Source organism: Musca domestica, unplaced genomic scaffold (assembly GCF_030504385.1).
Source record: "Musca domestica strain aabys unplaced genomic scaffold, Musca_domestica.polishedcontigs.V.1.1 1, whole genome shotgun sequence".
NCBI lineage: Eukaryota > Metazoa > Arthropoda > Insecta > Diptera > Muscidae > Musca > Musca domestica.
In genome coordinates, this window is record NW_026712114.1 from 1370607 (window position 1) to 1394559 (window position 23953).

The 23953-nt window shown below is 36.8% G+C and overlaps 1 protein-coding gene across 1 annotated transcript; it reads left to right on the forward strand.

Annotated features, from left to right (window-relative positions):
- Positions 1–23953, forward strand: LOC131800602 (beta-mannosidase-like). The gene is made up of 11 exons (XM_059131966.1): positions 1–378; positions 9992–10129; positions 10189–10702; positions 10815–10911; positions 11018–11198; positions 14007–14117; positions 17591–18064; positions 18122–18543; positions 19768–19965; positions 23368–23550; positions 23619–23953. The coding sequence occupies exons 1-11, from the start codon at positions 201–203 to the stop codon at positions 23892–23894; spliced, it is 2772 nt and encodes a 923-aa protein (XP_058987949.1). The 5' UTR covers positions 1–200; the 3' UTR covers positions 23895–23953.

Genomic DNA, 23953 nt, shown 5'->3' on the forward strand with positions numbered 1-23953 from the left:
AAAAAAAAAGAGTAAATTGTATAATAAAAACGTCCATTAAACTGAAATTAAATTCATGCCGGCAAACTCAAATAATTAAGATAATTTGTTTTGTGTACTGAAAATATATGAAAATTGAGATTATTCTTGTGTTAAAAGTTTAAGGTTCGCTTCAACTGTTCCGAGTAGAAAATTGAAGTGATATAAATTAAGAAAAGAAAATGTTGAGATTAAAAATTAACTCCTGTGTTCACAAGACAGGGTTTTATGGCACCCCATTTACAATGTTTGCTGTGATTACTTTGCTATTTTTATTCGCCATGGCACGTGAGAGCCGAGCCGACTCAATAAGTGTGGTTTACCTGAATCGTAACTGGTCGCTGAAAAATCAAAATGAAAGTGAGTCAATTTTTTGGTGATGATGAAAATTGGAATGGAAGTAAAAAAAATCAGCAGCAACAACACAGTTGCCTAATATCAACAAAATCTTGACGTTATCGGCTAATGACATTCTTTAATTGATTGATGTTCTTGGGGAAGCATTGAAAAATCTGAAGTGGGTACTTGAACGGGAAAATAGGGAGATATACATATTTTTCTTGGGTGGGATGTTGTCCACAATTTTGTTTTTTATACACTACACCACAAGGTGTTCAGGTTATTATGTCTTTGTGCATTTGTTTGTAACGGGCAAAAGGAAACGAGATAGACCCATAGTTCCTATTGATGTTCTGCATAGAATCACATTCTGAGTCGATTTATGCTTGTCCGCCCGTCTGTCCATGTATTTTTGTGAACAAAGTACAGTTCGCATTTATTACCCAATCCAGATGAAATTTTGCACAAATCATTTGTTTGGTCCAAGGACGAATCCTATTGAAATTGGAGATAATCGGTCAAAATTTAGATATAGCTCCCAAATATATCTTCATCCGATTTGCCTTTTATTGTGCACCAAACGTGTAATATCAGACCGAATAGTATGGAATTTTGCACGTACGATCAGATTGGACCTGAAAATAAGTATGCCAAATTTGATGGAAATCGGTTCAGATATAGCTATAGCTCCCATATATATATATATTGTTCATTCGATTTTTTATTTTTTTCCTCCGCAGCCGTAATATGCACTCTGTAACAACAATATTTGGGGAAATATATCAAATACAGCTCAGAAATACATTTGCTAAATTTTATCGAGATCAGTTCAGATTTGGATATAGCTCCCATATATAACTTCGTCCGATTTACCTTTGATTGTGCACCAAACGTCTAATATTTGCCCAAATTGGATGAAATTTGGCAATTACGACCGAATTGAGTCTAGAAGCCAGTATGTCAAATTTGGTGAATCGGTGATCGGTTCACATATAGCTATAGCTCCCATATATATTGTTCGTCCGATTTGTTATATTTCTTACCCACAGCCGTAATATGCACTCCGTAACAACGATATTCAGGGAAATATATCAAATACAGCTTAGAAATATCGAGATCTTTTCCGATTTGGATATTGCTCCCACATATACTTTTATCCGATTTCAAATTAATTGTGCACCAAATGGGCAATACAAGTCCGAATTTAAAAGATACAAATGCTTTGGCATATTTAGTCCTTTGAACTTTAAATTATAATTATAATCATAGCGTGTATGATTGAATTCTCCCATAAAAACTTTTAATTGCCATGCGGAGCTCTTCTTAATTAGCAAAGTGATGTAGGGTATCATAAAGACGGCCACGCCCGACTTTAAGACTTTCTTTACTGTTTTTTTTGATAGATAATTCAATAAATTTTCTCGACAGAAATTTTGCTATTCAAAGAGCCTTGGGTTTTTCCAGCAGCTGTGTACCCCAAACTTTTGAAGACCATTCTAAAAATAGGTTTTTACTTAAATAATTTAAGTACCTTCTTTGTTCAATTGGGCACTATTACATATTTAAATGTATTTTCCGGGAATGGAATACATTTCGAGTGGCTAAAATCACCAGCATACCAAATATCGAATGGTACCGTTACAAGAAACCGTGGACCAATATGAACAATGTTTAGACCCCGCTGGTAGAGTCCATTAAGAACTACAAACATTAGATTTTAAACAAATTCCATTGAAGTTGTCGTCTAAATAGCCAAAATACAAAATATCTGAAGGTAGCCTACAGTGATTTTCGACTTTTTAGAGGTCTTTCAAAATGTTCCGGTACAAAAATAATTATGTTATTGTATTGCTCCGGAACCGGTTCATACAACCCCATCATATGACCACTTTCTTGATAGGTTTTTATAAAAGCTTTTCTTTTTGTATATACCACTTCTTGGGAAACGAATAAAACCCAGATTTTGTATTCGAACTTTCGAGTTCAATAACCGGGTAACCAGGTATTTTCAACATAAAAAAAAATATTTTGCCGCCCATCAGATGTTGATAAAACTAGGATTTCCTATTTGAACCAATAACCGGGTAACCAGGTATTTTCAACACGAACAAATTACCTTGCCGCCCATCAATAGTTGGATAGGTATTTCCATATACTTTCATTTTTGCACATATCAGTTTTGTAGAGCCGGATAAAACCCGGATTTCGTATTCGGATAACCTGGTATTTCCAACCCAGTATGCATGTTTAGTAGAGCTTCCGTAACAAGAAATGTTTATATTGGAAATTTATGTGAAGCAGAACATAGAAACTATGAATCTTATTTGAATGCGCATCATGCCTTTAGGGTAGTCACAATTTGGAAACTATATCCAACTCCGAATTGATTTTCAACAAATATGACGGAGGCTTCTGTAACTCTAATACCAACTAACATTGCTGTATAAGGACTATATTAGAAAATATTTATTGGAGCAATAGGTATACCGGACCGAGTTTTACCAAATGGAATAATTCGGTTGAATACGAAAAACACCATCCAATTTGGGCTGACATCCGTAAATTCGGATAAAGATGTATATCGAAGGTATATAAAAATCTGAACCCAACTCGATAATATTTGGCCGAGGTATTTTCGAGCTGTATATGATGCCCAGTACAAAATATTATTGTTGTCGAGTGTATATTACGAATGTGAGGGGCTTTAAACCCCAAATCGGATGAAACATGTATGGAACAAATTTTCCCCAAAATTTTGAGCTCTTGTTTCTAGAATAAATTGAGTCGGAATCGACAAAATTCTATGCATTTGGGCTAATAATAGCCATTTTGTGCACAAAGAAACTGAAATCAGATAAAGAGATATTTGGGAGCTATATCCAAATCTGAGCCGTTCTGGATTACATTTTAACCACTTATTTGTGAGCTATATCTGTACCTGGTATCAAATATTGTTGTGGTATGCATATTACGCATGTAAGGGACTTTAACACCAAATCTGATGCAAAATATATATTGGAGCTATAGTTATATCTGAAACGATTTTTACAATAATTTGAAGTACTTGTTTCTAGGTTGAATTCAGTCGAAATTGCCTAGATTCAGTTTATATGGGAGCTATATCCAAATCTGAACCGATCTTGATAAAATTTTAACCACTTTTTCCTGAGCTTTATCTGATACCTGTACCAAATTCATTGTTGTGGAGTGCATATTACGCATGTGAGAGACTTAAAATCCCAAATCGGATGAAACATATGTATGGGAGCTATAGCTATATCTAAACCGATTTTCACCACATTTGATGTACTTGCTTCTAGACTGAATTCGGTCGGATGTGCCGAAATTCAATTCAAATATTGGCCGATTCTCACCAATTTCAATAGAGTTCGTCCTTGGACCAAACAAACACTGTAAAAGCTCATCTCAATCGGATAATAAATGCGACCTACATTTTGTTCACAAAAATAAATGGACAGGCGGAAGGACTGGCATGCACAAATTAACTCAGAAAGTGATTTTATGAAGATCTTGTCTCGCTTCCTTCTACGTGTTACTAACGAATGCACAATGATAATACCCTAAACTCAACTTAAGCCTTGTTATCTTTCTGGGGATTATGTCCGGTCTACTCCAAATGGTTATAATGACCGTTTTGGAAGCGGACATAGTCCCCACCATATTATGGCAAAAAAAAAAAAAAAAAAAAAAAAAATACAGACATAATCTACATAATTGCTGGGGATCAATGATTTGCATATTTGTATGCCTCATAAAACGCGAATAAAGCATCCGATTCCCATCAAATTTCAAACCTTTTAAAATTTGTATTAACGCAACCTCAGGTAGGACTGTGAGATATATTGGTCCACTCCTTTTGGGTTGACATTTTTAATGACTGAAACGCTTATAAAAAGTGAATTAAGCATCCGATCCCTATCAAACTCGACACGTCCCAATATTCTTATTAGCACGAGACCTGGTGTGACGAATAGACGGAACGTACCTCCCCTACAACGTGTCAAAATTTTGAATAACCATAAACCTCAATAAACGGGAAATGAGCATCTGATTTCATTCAAATTCGACACATCTCAATATTTCAATAACCAACATTTTCCAAAAAATATGAACAAATATTTCAAATCGGCTATTTGCTAAATAGAAAATGTTGCCCTATATCTTCGATACCATCCCATTTGGAATAATCGAGTCGAAATATATTTTATTATCACACTTAATATTTGTCGTTAAACCGACTGATATTTTCTAACTTGCTTTTTGATATTTTTTAGTCTCTACAAAGAAAGTTATGAATTACTGATGGAATTAAATCAGTCCCCTCAAGTCGTCAAAAACGTAATTTTACCCTTAGAGAAGATCGTCTATGAAAAAATACTCTCTTCAGGTCTTCGCTAAAAATAATTCCCTTCCACTCGTATTTCAGAAGATAACAAACATACTTTGTGATTCTTTTTTTCGACGCAATTAATCCACTTCAGCTTCTACCTTTCGCGGGCTACCATCTTAATAGTACAGGGTGAGATGAAAAAACTGCAAACAAACTCAGACTGCTGTCATTTCTAAGCCACTCTTCCGACAGCTTTTAAAATTATTCCAATGACAGCTCATTATATTGTTTACAAACGTATAAAAGCATTTTTCCAGAAAAAAAGTTGTTCATATGGAATTCAAGCGTGATAGTGTGATTTCTTTATATTTGGCTGGACAACCACAGGTGGCTATCACTGGAGAGCTCCAGCTTTTAAATGTGAATAAATCTTTTGTGTCTTGTACCATCGCTCTTTACCGTGATACTCGTAGCGTAGCCCGACGTCAAGAAAGTAGACGGAAGAAAACAGCAACATCAGCACAAATGTTTCGAAAAGTAAAGAAGCTACTTGATCGAAACCTGCATCGCAGTGGCCGAAAAATGGCTCGTGAGCTGGACATATCGCAATATTCCATTCGGCAAATATTGAAAAATAAGCTCGGGGTAAAGCCTTTGAAATTCCAAAAAGTGCAAAAACTTACATCGCAACGCAAAGAAAATAGACTTGCTTCGCTTGGCCGAAAGTGGTGAGCTGCTGAATTTGTTTTTTTCTCCGATGAGAAAACATTCATTGAACAGCAGTTTGTAAACAACAGCAAAATGATCGTGTTTACTTGCCAAAGAAGTCAGCTGAAAATGTGCACCTTCGGTTGGCCACCAGAACTCAAGCGCCGGCCATTGTGATGGTGTGAGCCACCATAACAGCCGATGGTCGCTCTCCGCTCGTATTAATCGACCGTGGCATTAGAATAAATGCCGCATATTACCGCGAAAATATTCTGCAGGGTGTACTTAAGCCTTGGGCACGCAAATATTTTGGCCGCAGACCTTGGACATTCTAACAGGACTCAGCACCATCGCTCTCAGCACGCGCCACCCAAGAATGGTTACAAAATGAGGTTCTTCGCTTCATTTTCAGCGCACAATGCCCACCAAAATCTTCGGATACCAATCCGTTGGAATATTCTGGAGTAATTTGGAAAGGAAGGTTGACACTTAAAAATACCAAGTGTCGATTACCTCAAGCAAGCACTTCGCCGGGAATTGACCAAAAAATATTGCAGAGCAACATTCGGGCCGTTTGAAAGCCATAGTTCGTCCCTATGGTTACCAATTCGAACAAATCTAAACGTATTTCAAAATTTGATTAAATAAAAAATTTAAGAATTATGGCGGTTGACTTTGTTGCAGTTTTTTTATCTCACCCTGTATCCCTTCATGAAAACGATAGCTTTGTGATTATGGGTTAATATGATACCCTATAGATACTATGATACTGTGAGTCTCAATATTTGCCAATACTTACTACTATTCACTCACATATTTGTTTATAATCAATCAATATCTCCACTAATCAACGCAATAGGCATTATTCCATTGAAGACTCAATTTGAATTGACGTTTTTGTTTATCGGAAAGATAATTAAACGTAATTCTAATTGCTATATCGATGTGTGTGTGCGTCCTTAAGCCATAAAGATTAGTATAACGTCTGTAATATGAAATCAAATGAAAATAAAGGCAAATATGATTTTGAATCAGCTTTAATGGAAGTTACGGAGATATTTGTTGAGTCTGAAAAAAAATCTGCCAAAAGTATTTTTTCAAAATATGAATGTCACCGTTTTTCACGACCTATCCCATAAAAGCAATCAAATTAACTGCTTTTGTTGTTGTTGCTCGAGCGAATTGATTTGATTAAATTTGTATCAATTAACAGCTGTTTAAGTTTCTTGGTGTTATCGTATGCGATTTGCAAGCTGTTTGAAATCTGTTTTGAATTATAACACTGGTCTACAGGAAAAAGAATATAAAGTCATGGATTTTTATGCCCTCCACCTTGGTATGGAGGATATATTAATTTTGTCATTTGATTTGTAAAACCTCTAAATATTCGAAATTTCGCACAATAGTTTGTGTTGTCCCTGGGATGGTTGGTATTGCAAATGAGATATGTCGTTCCACGTTTTCGTAAAGCCCCCATATATCCCAATATTCCCCCGAACCTCGGTATTTTGATTTTTTCATTCACATTTGTCCTCGGAATTGTTGAAAAATTGGTACAGAGAGTTTGCAACGGAATGTATAAATATCATGGATTTTTAATAATATTTTTTTCGTGAGTTTTTGAATTAAAAATCGTGGATTTTTTAAAAATATTTTTCAAGATCTATTGGACTAATAATAATATATTTACATTCATAATATTGGACCAATAATTGTAATTATTTTAAATTATAATTTCGCGGCCAATTTTATCAATTATCCTGGATATTTTCGGGGACTATATTATGAATAATCTTAATTTTTTTAAATATACTTCTTTACACATATTGGGTCAATAATCGTAAATTTTTTAAAAATATTTCTTGAAGCTATTGAACCAAGGCCTATTGGACCAACCAGTTATTTCTTTCTCTCTCTCTCTCAGGGTGAGACGAAAAAACTGTAATCAACTTCAGACTGCTGTCATTCCCAAACCACTCGTCCGACAGCTCTTAAAATTATTTCAGTTATAGCTCATTATATTGTATACAAACGTACAACTGCATTTTGTTGACAATTTTCCAAAAAAAAAAAAATTACTCGTGATGGAATTCAAGCGTGATTGTGTGATTTCCTTATGTTTGGCTGGAAAACCACAAGTGGCTATCGTTCGAGCACTCCAGCATTTAAATGTGAATAGATTTTTTCTGTCCTGTACCATCGCTCGTTACCGTGATACTGGCAGCGTAGCCCGACGTCAAGGAAGTGGACGGAAGAAAACAGCAACATCAGCAGAAATGGTTCGAAAAGTGACTTGATCGAAACCCCCCTCGCAGTGGCCGAAAAATGGCTCCTGAGCTGAACATATGGCAATATTCCGTTCGGCAAATATTGAAAAATGAGCTTACCCCGAGCCATTGAAATTCCCAAAAGTGCAAGAACTTACACCGCAACAGAACCGCAAAATAGACTCAAAAGACCTAAAGAGTTGCTTCGCTTGGCCGAAAGTGGTGAAATGCCGATTTTGGTTCTCTCCGATGAGAAAGCATTCGCTGTCAAGCAGTTTGTAAACAAACAAAATGATTGTGTTTACTTGCCAAAGAGGTCAGCTGAAAATGTGCATCTTCCGTTGGCCACCAGAACTCAAGCGCCGGCCATGTTGATGGTGTGGGCCGCCATAACAGCCAATGGTCGCTCTCCGCTCGTATTAATCAGAATAAATGCCGAATATTATCGCGAAAATATTCTGGAGGGTGTATTAAAGCCTTGGGCACCCAAACATTTTTGCCGCAGACCTTGGACATTCCAACAGGACTCAGCACCATCGCTCACAGCACGCGCCACCCAAGAATGGTTACAAAATGAGGTTCCTCGCTTCATTTCCAGCGCACAATGGCTACCAACATTTCCGGATGCCAATCCGTTGGACTATTGTGTCTGGAGTATTTTTGAAAGCAAGATTGACACTAAAAAGTATCAAAGTGCCGATCACCTCAACCAAGCGTTTCTCCGGTAATGGACCAAAATACCGCAGAGAAACATTCGGGCAGCGTGTGAGGGTTTCATTGGCCGTTTGAAAGCCATAATTCGTGCCAAAGGTGACAAATTCGAACGAATTTAAACTTATTCTAAATCTTGATGCTATTTCCGATATTTTTTGCTTTTATTCAATAAAATTAAAAAAATGTAAAAATTATGGCGTTTGACTTTGATGCAGTTTTTTTTATCTCACCCTATATTTTTGTATAACTTCCATATATCTGTACCTGGCAATATTCGATATTTTGGTGCTCTATGCCTTTATTTCAAATTTGGTATCTGGAGCTTATACAGAAATACATGCCGACATTTTCTTATAACCCCATATTTCGATGTTTTCGTATTTTGCTAAACTAAGCCACATTTTCCAGCGGAATCGTTTAAAAATTGATATTTGGAGTTCTCAAGAGAACCAAATACCAAATTCATATTTGGTATTTTAATAATTTAAGCTTTATTTTCTGAAAATTTGCGAGCTCCTTTCGGTGGTGGTATTAAAAGTTCGCCCCGGCTGAACTTATATGTTTTTTATACCAATAAAGTGGTTTTCTAATGGGGGATTGGTGGTACAATATTTAAGCTTCTTAAGAATATTTTTTCTAGCTCCTGGGATTTTGAAGAATAGTTTTGGAATGTTTAAAAAATATTCTACCAAGAGCTATGATTTATTGCCCCTTGAAAAAAAAAATTGGAAAATTTCAAAACTTTTTTTTTATTAATACATGGGCCTGGAAAAAATATTCTTAAACCGTACGGACCTTGAAAAAAATCGTTTTATGTCCACAAATATTGTAACGCCATACCGGCAAAAAAAAATGATAATTTCGGAAGGGTCGAACTTTAAATACCACTTACCGTATGGGAACTTGTAAAATTAAAAAAAAAAAAAAAACGATGATAAAAATTCTGCTAAAATTATTGAAATCCGGGGGCTATACCAAAAAATATGGGTCTTGAAAAATATTCGTAAATAAAATAATCTTATCCTAAGAATATGAAATATAGACCAACAATTGTTAATATTTGAATATTTTTTTTTTTTAGGACTAAAAGAACATGAATTTTGTTTTTGCTTTTTTCAAGGTCTCTTAGATTACGACCATTTGATTCATCCATGTATTAATTCATATTTCTGATTATTATTTTAATTAGCCACTTTTTCATATTAACTTTGTCATTCCGTTTGTAACATCCTTAAATATTCGTCGTAGACCCCATAAAGTATATATATTCATAATCAGCATAAATACCGAATATCGGGAATAACGGTACCTCCCGATATTCGGTATTTTAATGGTTTTTGCCACATTTCTTCGCGGATTCGTCTAGAAATTGGTATTTTTTGATCTAAATGGGATCTAGCTCTTTTGGTGAAACACTGTAGGCATAGGTCCACGTTTTTGTATAGCCCCATATAGCCTATTTCCCGATATTCGGTATTTTGATGATTTCCCCAAAAATTGGTATATAGGCTCTAATGTTTCCTTTACCCTAAGGTGGAGGGTATTAAAATTTTCGCTCGCCGAAATTAATGTTTTTTTATTTGCTTTATTCTAGCTTTAACTGTTTCGGATATAATTTTACCGAGTGGTGTCTATTCCGCACTGTATGGCGAACAAGTGTTGGATTCATGGAACGATGTGGATATGCGTTGGATTGCCTACGATAATTGGACATATACCAATAAATTTATGGGTTAGTTTATATAAATAGAGGTAATGAAAACTTTTCAAAATCTTCCTACTGTCTTCCAGTGAACACCACCACCATGCGGAATATTCGCTATAAAAACTTAACTCTCTACGGCATCGACACTGTGGCAGAGGTGCGCCTTAATCACTATCTCCTGGGCCGTACCGATAATATGTTTGTCCGCTATTCCTATGAAATTTCGCAGTTTCTCCAAGAAGAAAATTTACTCGAAATTGAGATAATGTCACCGGTCTATGCGGCCCGCCAAAGGGCCAATGAGTTGAAAGCTCAAGGCTTTGATGTCCCACCCAATTGTCCCAGTGCACGTTATCATGGGGAATGTCACATGAATATGTTGCGTAAAATGCAGGCTAGTTTCTCATGGGATTGGGGTCTGGCGGCACCTTCGATGGGTATTTGGAAATCGGTAGCCTTGGAGTATTATGATGTGGCTGTGATACGTGATGTTGATGTGGCCACATGGAAAAATACGACACACTGGATAATGGATATTCGGGTGTTTATGGACTGTGCAGGGCGGCAGAATTTCTATGGTGAACTGACATTCTATGCCGTGTAAGTATTTGGTGGCCACTTTAAATTGAGACCCTGTAACAATGATGGGGGCAAGTAAATTGAAAAATTATACGAATTATGTAAATTTTGTTATTGATCTTGATTCGTTTAGAGAACTTCTGAAGAATCCGCTAATTATCAGTGACCATGTAAAAACGCCAATTAGTTACAAGGCTCCAGTAATTGAGTTTCAAGTGGCCTTTCCTATTGTAAGTATTGCGGCATTGAATGCAGTTTGTGAGTTGAACACACACAATTGTGATCTTGTAATGATAATCCATGTGTATGTGTGTGTGTGTGTTGGTTTGTTTTTAGGATGAAGTTACTCTTTGGTGGCCAAATGGTTATGGTGGCCAAAAGTTGTATCCATTACATTTTACTCTCAAAGCTTGGTTGGATAAGAGGGGCACCAGTCTCAAAAATAAAATTGCTTCACAAAAATCGATTAGCATTGGTTTTCGTACCGTGGAATTGGTGGAAGATCCCGTGGTGGAAGGTAAGTGGAAACAGAAGCAGATTTTTTTTGTACGAGAATCTAATTTTAAACATTTTGTTTTTGTGGCGTAAATATTTTTTATGTCAATAAATGATGAATACATTTGCTTCATCATTATCTCGGCGGTTATAAAATAGACAATAAACTGACAACTAATTTTTTATTTGTCATTCGAAGATTAGGTTGTCATTGTTTGGACAAATGCAACAACAAATAAATAATTGATGAAGACACACCCAATTTTGGGTCAATCGTAGAGGTTTTGTATACCCTACACCGCAAGTTAACCCAGGGTATGTGTGCTTGAAGTGCTATGCCCAAAATCATAATTGAGAATATTCGCCCAGGTTTCTAGTGCGAGAGTCTCAACATAATTCTGAATTCCGAAAATGGGCAAAAATTGAATGAAAAATATGATTAAAACGACAAAAAAACAAACAGTTAAAAACCAATAAAGAAAGTCCTAAAATCGGGCGGGGCCGACTTTATGATACCCTACACCACTTTGCTAATTTAGTTGAGCTCCACATAATAATTAAAAGTTTTTATGGGAGAATTTAATCATACACCCTATGATTATAATTATAATTTAAAATTCAATGGACTAAATATGCCAAACATTTGTATCTTTTAAATTCGGACTTGTATTGCGCATTTGGTGCAAAATTAATTTGAAATCAGATAAAGATATGTATGGGAGCTATATCCAAATCTGAACCGATCTCGATAAAATTTGGCAAAAATATTTCTGAGCTGTATTTGATATATTTCCCTGAATATCGTTGTTACGGAGTGCATATTACGGCTGTGGGTAACAAATACAACAAATCGGATGAATAATATATATGGGAGCTATAGCTATATCTGAACCGATCTTCACCAAATTTGGCATACTACCTTCTAGACTCAATTCGGTATGTGCCAAATTCGATCCCATTTGGGCAAATATTAGACGTTTGGTGGACAATCAAAGGTAAATCGGACGAAGTTATATTTGGGAGCTATATCCAAATCTGAACCGATCTCGATAAAATTAAGCAATGGTATTTCTGAGCTGCATTTGATATATTCCCCCAAATATTGTTGTTACAGAGTGCATATTAGGGCTGCGGAGGACAAAAATAACAAATCGGATGAACAATATATATGGGAGCTATAGCTATATCTGAACCGATTTCGATCAAATTTTGCATACTTATTTTCAGGCCTAATTTGGTTGTATGTGCAAAATTCCATACTATACTACTGATATTACACGTTTGGTGCACAATAAAAGGCACATCGGACGAAGATATATATGGGAGCTATATCTAAATTTTTACCAATTATCTCCAATTTCAATAGGGTTCGTTTCCTTTTGCCCGTTACAAACAAATGCACAAAGACATAATACCCTGACCCTCAGCCAACATTCGATTTTTTAATTATTTTGACTTTTGTTATGATTATTCAAATTGTTGATCCTCTATGGAGTACGTTACGAAGGAATGGTCCAATATCGTCCATTTCGTATCGGACCTAAATAAATATGATATAAATATTGCGATGTGTCAGGTTCGGACTTTATCGAATTCTTCCTTTAGTTTATATAAGATATCTGATAGTTTTTAGAAAAAGGTTAAAATGTGCTTCAGGTACTAGATATAGTAGACCGAAATATTCCATTTTCATATTTCATCTAATACAGATAAAAAGAACCCAATGCGACTCGTACTCGACCATCAGAACCCGGATGAACCGCTAATTTTCACGAAGTGGGAGGAATATTTTCATGTCTAATTACGACTAAGTCGCCTTTTTGGAGATCGCGTTGCGGAAACTTCCATTTGTATCTTTTGTGCAAGCTCTTCAAATACTCATCCTTCCACCGTAGGCAGAGTTGCTGAGTGAGAGATTTCAGTTTCCGAAACCGATTTACCGGATGCAAAGGCGCTTCGTCAATTACTGGCTTCGGAGGGGCAAGGATTGGGGTTCCAAAGAGAAAATGCCACTTACGAAAACTTTTCACGGCGGCCTCCCATACACCACCCATATGGGGGGCGCCAGTGGGAATAAATTGCCATGAAAGTTCCTGATACTGCAGTGTGGAACAAGTTAGAAGTCATTATGACTTTCACATAGAACTATTTTAAAATTACTTTCGATTTCCCTTGAAGCTCCAACGAAGTTGATGCCATTATCAGAAAAAATGGTTTTTGGACAACCATGTCTGGAGATAAAGCGATGAAAAGCTGTTAAAAATTTTGTCGTAGACCAATCCGAAGTAGCCTCAATATGTATTGCTTTTGTAGAAAAGCAGACAAAAAAAAAACACAGACGTAGCCTTTAGTGATTTTAGAAAAACGGTCTGTAAATGATTTAAGATCAAGGGGACCTGCAAAATCAACACCGGTAGTGGTGAATGGTCTAGATAATACTCTCTCCGGAGGAAGGGCAGCCATTATCTGAGAGCAAGGTTCCATCTAACCTTCTGAATTCTAGCTCACTACGTTTCAGTATTACATTTTTTTACATTTTAGTATTTTTCGTACCCTTTTAGAATTTTCAATAATCCAGCCTACGCCACCACAATGGACCCTCGTGCAAAATTTCAAGATTCTAGCTTTAGCCGTTTAATGTGGGCATTGATTTTCACTCAGTTAGTCAATAAATATTTCATTAAATTAGAATGCCATTGATAACTGGCCCATTTAATTGTCCAAATATTATACGATATTTACCGATATCTCAGAAAAGTTTAAAATTTTCTTATCTTCTTACTTTTTTGTAAACTTAACCATTCCATTTTTTATTTCTATTCTCTTTTAGGTAGCGGCAATACGTTTCTCTTCAAAGTCAATGACAACGAGATCTTCATGAAAGGCAGCAACTATATACCGGGTCATATATTACCAGAATTTAGTCGCGATAAAAAACGAAGTAAGTATTAACAACACCATATGACGATATTTATGACAGTTAGATCTATATTTTGTGGTGCAGAAAAAAGAACCGGCAAGTGCAAGGTCTTAAAGAAACACACGTAACATAATCAAATGTATTTGTATTATTATTCATTTATACACAAAAAATTGTGCAAGAGGGGAGCGTATTGCGTTATCAGAACCTTGTTACGAGTGAAGTTTTATGGCCAAAACACTTGTCACATTCTCAATGAAAACGAATTGAATTAAATTGTCATGAAATTGCATTATTTATAGGCGAAGCCTTATTTGATTAATGACGAAGTCAACGATGTAATCCCGAAATAAGTTTGAAATAATAACGACGATGCGATAGGGTTATTGGGGGAAATGTTTAAAACTTAAATATTTTTTCGGCCCTTATAACTTTGATTTCGGAGGATTACCTGCATTTTTGTTCTTGTTGAACAAATCAATTCTTTATGGCACCTGTTCAGGTTGGCATTTGAAAATCTGTATTTCAGTGCACATTTTGTGGCTGCATTTTAAATCTGAAAATTTATTTGTTAAACTCATGGATCCAGAGGGTATACATTGTTTTATACGGCTAAAATAAGCTTCAAAGAAATAACGGCTTTGGACCATATATCATTGCAAAAGAATTCGATTCAGGACGTAAGAGTCAATCTGGTGAAATATTCTCGTCTACGCGATAATTGGGGTACTCCTCTCTCATCGATCTGGTTCAAACTTGGTACTAAATTACAGGGTGAGATAAAAAAACTGCAACAAAGTCAAACGCCATAATTTTTACATTTTTTTTTTAAATTTTATTGAATGAAAGCAAGAAATGTCGGAAATATCATCAAATTGTGAATAAGTTTAGTTTTGTTTGAATTAGTGAACTTTGGGACGAATTATGACCTTCAAACGGCCAATGAAACCGTCACATGCTGCCCGAATGTTGTTCTGCGATATTTTGACCCATTCCCGGCGATGCGCTTGCTTGGGGTGATCGACACTTTGGTATTTTTTAGTGCCAACCTTGCTTTCCCAAATACTCCAGACACAATAGTCCAACGGATTGGTATCCGGAGATTTGGTTGGCCATTGTGCACTGGAAATGAAGCGAGGTACCTCATTTTGTAACCATTATTGGGTGCCGCGTGTTGAGTGCGATGGTGCTGAGTCCGGTTGGAATGTCCAAGGTCTGCGGCAAAAATGTTTGCGTGACCAAGGCTTTAATACACCCTCCAGAATATTTGCGCGATAATATTCGGCATTTATTCTGATTAATACGAGCGGAGAGAAACCATCGGCTGCTATCATCACCATGGCCGGCGCTTGAGTTCTGGTGGCCAACCGATGGTGCACATTTTCAGCTGACCTCTTTGGCAAGTAAATACGACCATTTTGTTTGTTTACAAACTGCTGGACAACGAATATTTTCTCATCGGAGAAAACCAAATTCGGCAGTTCACCACTTTCGGCCAAGCGAAGCAACTCTTTACCTTTTTTGAGTCTATTTTCTTTCTGTTGCGGTGTAAGTTCTTGCACTTTTTGGAATTTCAATGACTTTCTGTTGCGGTGTAAGCTCTTGCACTTTTTGGAATTTCAATGGCTTTACCCCGAACTCATTTTTCAATATTTGCCGAATGGAATATTGCGATATGTTTAGCTCGCGGGCCACAGCGACACGGGTGTCGATCAAGTCGCTTCTTTACTTTTCGAACCATTTCTGCTGATGTTACTGTTTTCTCCCATCTACTTCCTTGACGTCGGGCTATGCTACCGAGACATGGTACGATGATACGAGACACAAAAGATTTATTCACATTTAAGTGCTGGAGTGCTCCAACGATAGCCACTTGTTGTATTCCAGGCAAATATAAAGAAATAACACTATCACCCTTGAATTCCATCACGAATAACTTTTTTTTTTGAAAAACTCTCACCAAAATACTTTTGTACGCTTGTAAACAATATAATGAGTTGGCACTGGAATAATTTCAACAGCAGTCTGAAGTTGGTTGCAGTTTTTTCCTCTCACCCTGTATATATCGGACCTCTAGCAATTTTCACTTAACTCGACTTATTTTTTTTTCTGAATTTTAGAAACAAATGCACACAGAAGTAAAAAAACATAAAGTTCGGCCGGCCCGAGCTTTTAATACCCTACACCTTAGGGTAATGGAAACATTGCAACCAATTATGACCTACAAATACCAATTTTTAAACAAATCCGTGAAAAAATTGTGGCAAAAATCATCAAAATACCGAATATCGGGAGGTACCGTTATATGGGGGATATACCAAAACGTGGACTTATACATGCAATGTTCCGTCACCGGAGCTAGAACGAACTATGACCAACAAATACCAATTTTTAGACAAATGATTGAAAGAATGCGGCAAAAATCATCAAAATACCGAATATCGGGAGGTACCGTTATTTGGTGGCTATACCAAAACGTGGACCGATATATGTAATTTTCAATACCAACCTCCAAACACAATACAAATTATTTAGCTAAATTTTGACGCTCTATGTCAAATAATGTGGCCTGTATCGTGATTTCAACAGACAGACAGACTGACGGACTTAGAATTTTATGCTGATTATGAATATATATACATTATGGGGTCTACGACGAATATTTAGACTTGTTACAAACGGAATGACAAAGATAATATACCCTCCTTTCCAAGGTGGAAGGTATAAATATACCCTATACCTCAGTCTCGTGTGGTTAAAATCTGAAAGTTTGTCGTATGTCATTTTGAATAAACCATCTAGTTCTCTACTTTGTAACTCATCACCAATAACAATAAGACTGAAAATGGAGCATACTTTTAGGAGTTATAGAAAATGTACTGTACAAAATAATCATTACAAGTTATTAGGTAGCTGTAGGAGAAACAATTATAAACGAGTATGATCCACATAAAATCAAATTTTGAGTCGACTTATGCTTGCCAGTTCATCCGTCCGTATGTCTATGTTTTTTTGTATTTTTTTTTTTGGCATTTCAATGGCTTTACCCGAGCTCATTTTCAATATTTGCCGAATGGAATCTTGCGATATGTTCAGCTCACGAGTCATTTTTCGGCCACTGTAACGCGGGTTTCGATCAAGTCCTTTATTTACTTTTCGAACCATTTCTGCTGATGTTGCTGTTTTCTTCCATTCACTTCCTTGACGTCGGGCTACGCTACCAGTATCCCAGTAACGAGCGATGGCATGAGACACAAAAGATTTATTCACATTTAAATGCTGGTGTGCTCTAACGACAGCCACTTGTGGGTTTTCAGCCAAATATAAAGAAATCACAATATTCCGCTTGAATTCCATCACGAATAACTTTTTTTTGTGGAAAATTCTCACTCACTTGTAAACAATATAATGAGCTGTCACTGGAATAATTTTAACAGCTGTCGGACGAGTGGCATTTATCATCTCACCCTGTATATGTATTTCCCATCTTTCAGTTAAACACCTCCTGCAAGCAGCCAAGGACACGCATCAAAATATGATACGCGTTTGGGGTGGTGGCATCTATGAGTCCGAATATTTCTATGAAATGGCCGATTCGTTGGGCATAATGATATGGCAGGATATGATGTTTGCCTGTGCCATGTATCCCGTTACAGATTCATTTTTGGCTTCCGTACGTAAAGAGGTTATACAAAATGCTCAACGTATTGCCCATCATCCAAGTATCGCCATATTTGCGACAAATAATGAAAATGAGGTGGCCATAGCGCAAAATTGGTATGGCACAGTTGAGGAACGTTTTAAGACAGAATATCGGCAATTGTATATAGCTACGGTAGTACATGAACTAAAGGCATTGGAACATGCAACACGACCATTGCCTTTGGTCTCGTCGCCATCAAATGGCAAAGAATCGGCGAGAGATAATTATATATCGGCAAATCCTCAAGATCCAAATTATGGAGATGGTGAGTTCGGAAGAAAAACAATAATAATAGAAATAATGAATTATTCTTTTATTTTAGTCCACTTCTATGACATTTTCAAGGATGGTTGGAATCCCTCCATATATCCCCGCCCAAGATTTGCTTCGGAATATGGTTTCCAAAGTTTACCTTCTTTACAGACTTGGCAACGCACACTGGGTGCTGAGGATAATCTAGCCGATTTGATAGAACATCGTCAACATCATCCACTGGGCATGATGGCCATAACACCTTTGGTGCGAATTCATTTTCCTCTGCCGCTGCCGGAGGATGCCAATTATTTGGAAGCTTTGGTATATTTCAGTCAAATCTCACAGGCTATGGCCACGAAAACCGAGACAGAGTTGTATCGCAGTCTACGCGATACCGAACATCGAACAATGGGTGCTTTGTATTGGCAGCTGAATGATGTCTGGGTTGCGCCGTCATGGTCCGCCATTGATTACTATGGAAATTATAAGGTGTGTTCAGATTTTTATACCCTCCACCATAGTATGGAGGGTATATTAAGGTTGTCATTCCGTTTGTAACACCTCGAAATTTACATTTTAGGCCCCACAAAGTATATATATTCTTGATCAGCAAAAAATTCTATGTCGATTTATCAATGTCCGCCAGTGTGTCCGTCTGTGGAAATCACTTTAGCTTCCGAACTAAATGAAGTGGGTTGATAAAATTTTACTCAAATGTGTATTATGTATGCAGGACTTTTGGTATTGAAAATGGGCCATGTAAGTCCACATCTTCGTATAGCCCTCATATAACGGTACCTCCCGATAATCGGTATTTTAATGATTTTAGCGACATTATTCACCCGAATTGTTTCAAATTTGGTATTTGAAGTTCGTAATGAATACTACGGCCTAAGACAGAAAATTGTTTGTGAAGGTCCACGTCTTCGTATAGCCCCCATATAACGGTATCTACCGATATTCTGTATTTTAATAATTTTAGCGATATTATTTAACGGAATTTTTTCAAAATTAATATTTAAAGTTTGTAATAAATACTACGGCCTTAGACAGAAAATGGGCCATGTAGGTCCACGTCTTCGTATAGCCCCCATATGACGGTACCTCCCGATTTTCGGTATTTTGATGATTTTAGCGACATTATTTACAGGAATTGTCTCAATTTTTGTATTTGAAGTTCGTAATGGATACTACATCCTAAGACAGAAAATGAGCCATGTAGGTCCACATCTTCGTATAGCCCCCATATAACCCGATATTGGGTATTTTAATGATTTTAGAGACATTATTTACCGGAACTATTTCAATTTTGGCATTTGAATTTCATAATGAATACTACAGCCTATGACAGAAAATTGTCTGTGCAGGCCCACGTCTTCGTATAGCCCCCATATAACAGTACCCCCCGATATTTTGATCATTTTAGCGACATTTATTTACCGGAATTGTATCAAATTTCGCATTTGAAGTTCGTAATGGATACTACAGCCTATGACAGAAAATTGTCTGTGCAGGTCCACGTTTTACAACCCCTATGGTACCTCCTTATATTCGGTATTTCGATGATTTTACCTACATTATAAACAGATTTTTTTTCAAGTTCCGCATTTGAATATTGTAATAGCTTGTGCAAATGGTGGAAGGTATTCAAAACTTTTTTATTTGTTTTATTTACTTTTTTTAATTAAATTCATTTTATTTTTTTTTTCTTAGCTGCTGCACTATTGGTCCAAGGAATTTCTGGCGCCCATTGCCATAACCGCCTTGTATGAGAGTAAAATTCGATCCCTAAATGTCTCTCTGATATGCGATCTATTCGAAATAAATACCGACGGCTTGCAGGTCTCAATGAATATTTACAAATGGTCTCAGCTGTTTCCAAAGAATACCACAACATGGCCTGTAACGATGGTAAGGTGTTTCAATTTCTACAACCCTTAAACCGTAAAACATGTCTATAAAAATCCACTTATGTGTCGCCCCTTTTAACCAATTAATGCAGAGATACTAAAGATCCATACCTGACTGACTTAACGATTTATCAATGCCCAGACGAAACGGTTGAAGCTAGAATCTTGAAATTTTGGGTGAGGTCATTCTTGATTAGAAGGGGTAAAATATGGCTGGGTTTTTGGAAACTCGTAATAGAACGGTACAAAAAGTATTAAAAGGTACTAAATATGGTACCCTTTGTATTTGAGGAAGCCGTAGAGCCGGAACTCTTAAATGTAGAATGAGGCTCACTGATGGAGTGTATAATCGGTGTTCTAAAGGGTTTTTGGAAATTCGCACTGTGTAAGTGTACGAAAAGTACTAATATGTACTACATTTGGTACCATTTCGTATCATGTGAACGGTTAGTGTTAAAAACTTGAAATCTGGAAAAGGAATCAAGGTAGACGATTAGGATCGATGTAAGGAGGTAGTTTTGGATGTGTGTACTCATGTATACATATATATAGTACTAAACGGTACTAAATTTAGTACAATTTGAATTTGGAGGAACGGATGGAGCTGGAATACTGAAATTTCAAATTAAAATTACTGGCGCAGTGTTGGACTGGGACATAGGAGAAGTTTTCGAAATTTCGATTTATGTGCACAAAAAGTACTAAATTGTACTAAATTTGATACAATTTCGATTTGGGTGAAACGAGAGAGTTGGAATTCTGAATTTTAGAAATAGATCGTTATTGGACTTCTAGAACTGAGGAATTTAGGTAGTTTTTGAAATTTGTACTTATGTATACTAAATTGTACTAACATTGGTACAATTTAAATTTTGAGAGAACCAATCGAGTCGGAGTTCTGAAATCCATGAAAATAATATTAATATTGCATTGTAAGATTATGGAATGTAGGAAGTTCTGGAAAGTAGTACTTAATGACACTAAATTTGGTACAATTTGGATTTGGAAGTTTTCGAAAATCGTACTTACGTGTACTAAATGATACTAAATTTTGTACAATTTGGATTTGGGTGAATCAATGAAGCTGAAAATTGGTAGTAAGATTACTGCCGGAGTGTAGGATTGGGATGTGTAGGTATTTTTGAAAATTTGTATATCGGAGTACTAAATGGTACTAAAAATTGTATAACTTGTATTTGTGATGAACCGATAGATCTGGAATTCGGCAATTTGAAAATAAGATTTCTATAGGATTGTACGATTGAGGTATGGAGGCAGTTCTGGAAATTTTGAGTGTAGAATTGGTGTGGGAAATTTGGAAATTTGTAACAATTTTTTTAGTACAGTTTGGATTTGTGCGAACCGATAGGGATAGAATCCTGAAATTTGGAATTAGGATGACTGTTGAAGTGTAGGATTGGGATATGTATTAAATAGTACCATATATGCTTCAATATGTATTTGGGCGAACCGATAGGGGTGCAATTCTGAAATTGGGAATTGGTACTAAATTTGGTACAATTTCCATTTGGGCGAACCGATTAGTATTGCATTTAGGACTGAGGTATGTACATAGTTTCGGAAATTCGTACTTATGTGTACTAAAAGGTACTAAATTTGGTATAATTTAAATGGTGGGAGAACTGAGAACAAGTATAGGTAAAAACTTGAAATATGACATGAGAATTAAGTCTGCGGAAATAGGGTTGATATAAGAAGGTGGTTTTGGAAATACGTTTTACAATTATACGGAATGTACTATATGGTACTAAATTTGTCGAATAGTGCTTTAAATTTGTTTGAGAGATGATTTGGGAATTCTTAGTACCTAAAAAGTACAAAAATGCTAAATAGTCGTAAAGGAAGTGGACGGAAGAAAACAAGAACATCAGCAGAAATGGTTTGAAAAATAAGGTAGCGACGCAGTAGCCGAAAAATGGCTCGTGAGCTGAACGTATCGCAATATTCCATTCCGCAAATATTGAAAAACGAGCTCGGGGTAAGGCCATTGAAATTCCAAAAAGTGCAAGCACTTACACTGCAACAGAAAGAAAATAGACTCAAAGAGAGCTAAAGAGTTGCTTGGCTTGGCCGAAAGTGGTGAACTGCAGAATTTGGGTTTCTCCGATGAGAAAACATTCATTGTCTAGCAGTTTGTAAACAAAAGCAACGATGCCAAAGAGGTCAGCTGAAAATGTGCACCTTCGGTTGGCCACCAGAACTCAAGCGCTGGTCATGGTGATGGTGTTTCGGCGGCCATAACAGCCGATGGTCGCTTCCCGCTCGTATTAATCGACCGTGGCATCAGAATAAATGCCGAATATTATAGCGAAAATATTCTGGAGGGTGTATTAAAGTTTTGGCAACGCAAACATTTTGGCCGCAGACCTTGGATATTCCAACAGGACTCAGTACCATCGCACTCTGCATGCGCCACCCAAGAATGGTTACGATATGAGGTTTCTCGCTTCATTTCCAGCACACAATGGCCATCAAAATCTCCGGATACCAATCCGTTGGACTTTTGTGTCTGGAGTATTTTGGAAAGCAAGATTGGCACTAAAAATACCAAAGTGTCGATCACCTCAAGCAAGCGCTTCACCGGGAATGGGACAAAATACCGCAGAGCAACATTCGGACGGCGTGTGACGGTTTCATTGACGTTTGAAGTCCATAATTCGTGCCAAAGGTGACCAATTCCAACAATTCTAAAATTTTATGATATTTCCGCTTCGCTTGGCCGAAAGTGGTGAACTGCGGAATTTGGGTTTCTCCGATGAGAAAACATTTCTTGTCCAGCAGTTTGTAAACAAACAAAATAATCGTGTTTACTTGCCAAAGAGGTCAGCTGAAAATGTGTACCTGCGGTTGGCTACCAGAACTCAAGCGCGGCCATGGTGATGGTGTGGGCCGCCATAACAGCGGATGGTCGCTCTCCGCTCGTATTAATCGACCGTGGCATCAGAATAAATGCCGAATATTATCGCGAAAATATTCTGGAGGGTGTATTAAAAGCCTTGGGCACGTAAAATTTTTGGCCGGAGACCTTGGACATTCCAACAGGACTCCGCACCATCGCGCCACCTAAGAATGATTACAAATAGGGATTCCTTCATTTCCAGCGCAAAATGGCTACCAAAATCTCCGGATACCAATCCGTTGAACTATTGTGTCTGGAGTATTTTGGAAAGCAAGATTGGCACCAAAAAATACCAAAGTGTCGATCACCTCAAGCAAGCACTTCGCCGGGAATAGGGAATTTGGTATTTGTGGAAGATACTTATTTAATACATTCTATTGCGGGGTAAAGAATGCTCTTAACATAAATTCCTTATTTCGCACACGAAATAGCAGGCATTTGCTAGTAAATTATAAATAATTGTAACTCCTTTCTCAATTCCAGGTACCAAATGGCGTTCACTACGACAAGGTAATACCCGTGGATGACATCTTTCAAGGAGAGTTTACCAACTACAACAGTTTTGTGGAATTTGTGCTGCAACGAAATAACATGGCATTGGCTAGGACATTTTATTTCCCTGCCTCGTTTAGCAGTGTTCAGGCTATCAAAGATCCTCAGATACAAGTAAGCCAACAACAACAATTTTCATTTCCTTCGGAATTAAGATAAAATAAAATTCTTTCTTTTTTCAGATCCTTATTTCCAATGTATTTTGCAGCTCCCAAGTCAACGTCAAAATGAACAGCTACAGTCTGACACTGAACGCCAAATATCCGGCAATATTTGTCTACATAGAATTAATATTGGAAAATCACCCCGACATCAAGCATTATAAATTTTCGAAAAATGGTTTTATGATGACTTCATCGAGTTGTGTTCTTCATCTCGAATTCGAGGCAAAGGAATGCGTTCGACTGAATGCCAAAGATTTTAAAATAATGACAGTTAATCAGTTTATGAAGCTTTAAATTGGTTGCCACCAAGGAAAAAATAGGTTAATGAGTTAAGAACTTTGTAAAACTTGAAT

Excerpts from the sequence above, each read along its gene's own strand:
- LOC131800602 (XM_059131966.1), top strand. The coding sequence starts at position 201 with ATGTTGAGATTAAAAATTAACTCCTGTGTTCACAAGACAGGGTTTTAT. Across the intron at positions 379-9,991 it reads GCTGAAAAATCAAAATGAAA|CTTTAACTGTTTCGGATATA; the intron begins GTGAGTCAATTT and ends GCTTTATTCTAG. Across the intron at positions 23,551-23,618 it reads TCAAAGATCCTCAGATACAA|ATCCTTATTTCCAATGTATT; the intron begins GTAAGCCAACAA and ends TTCTTTTTTCAG.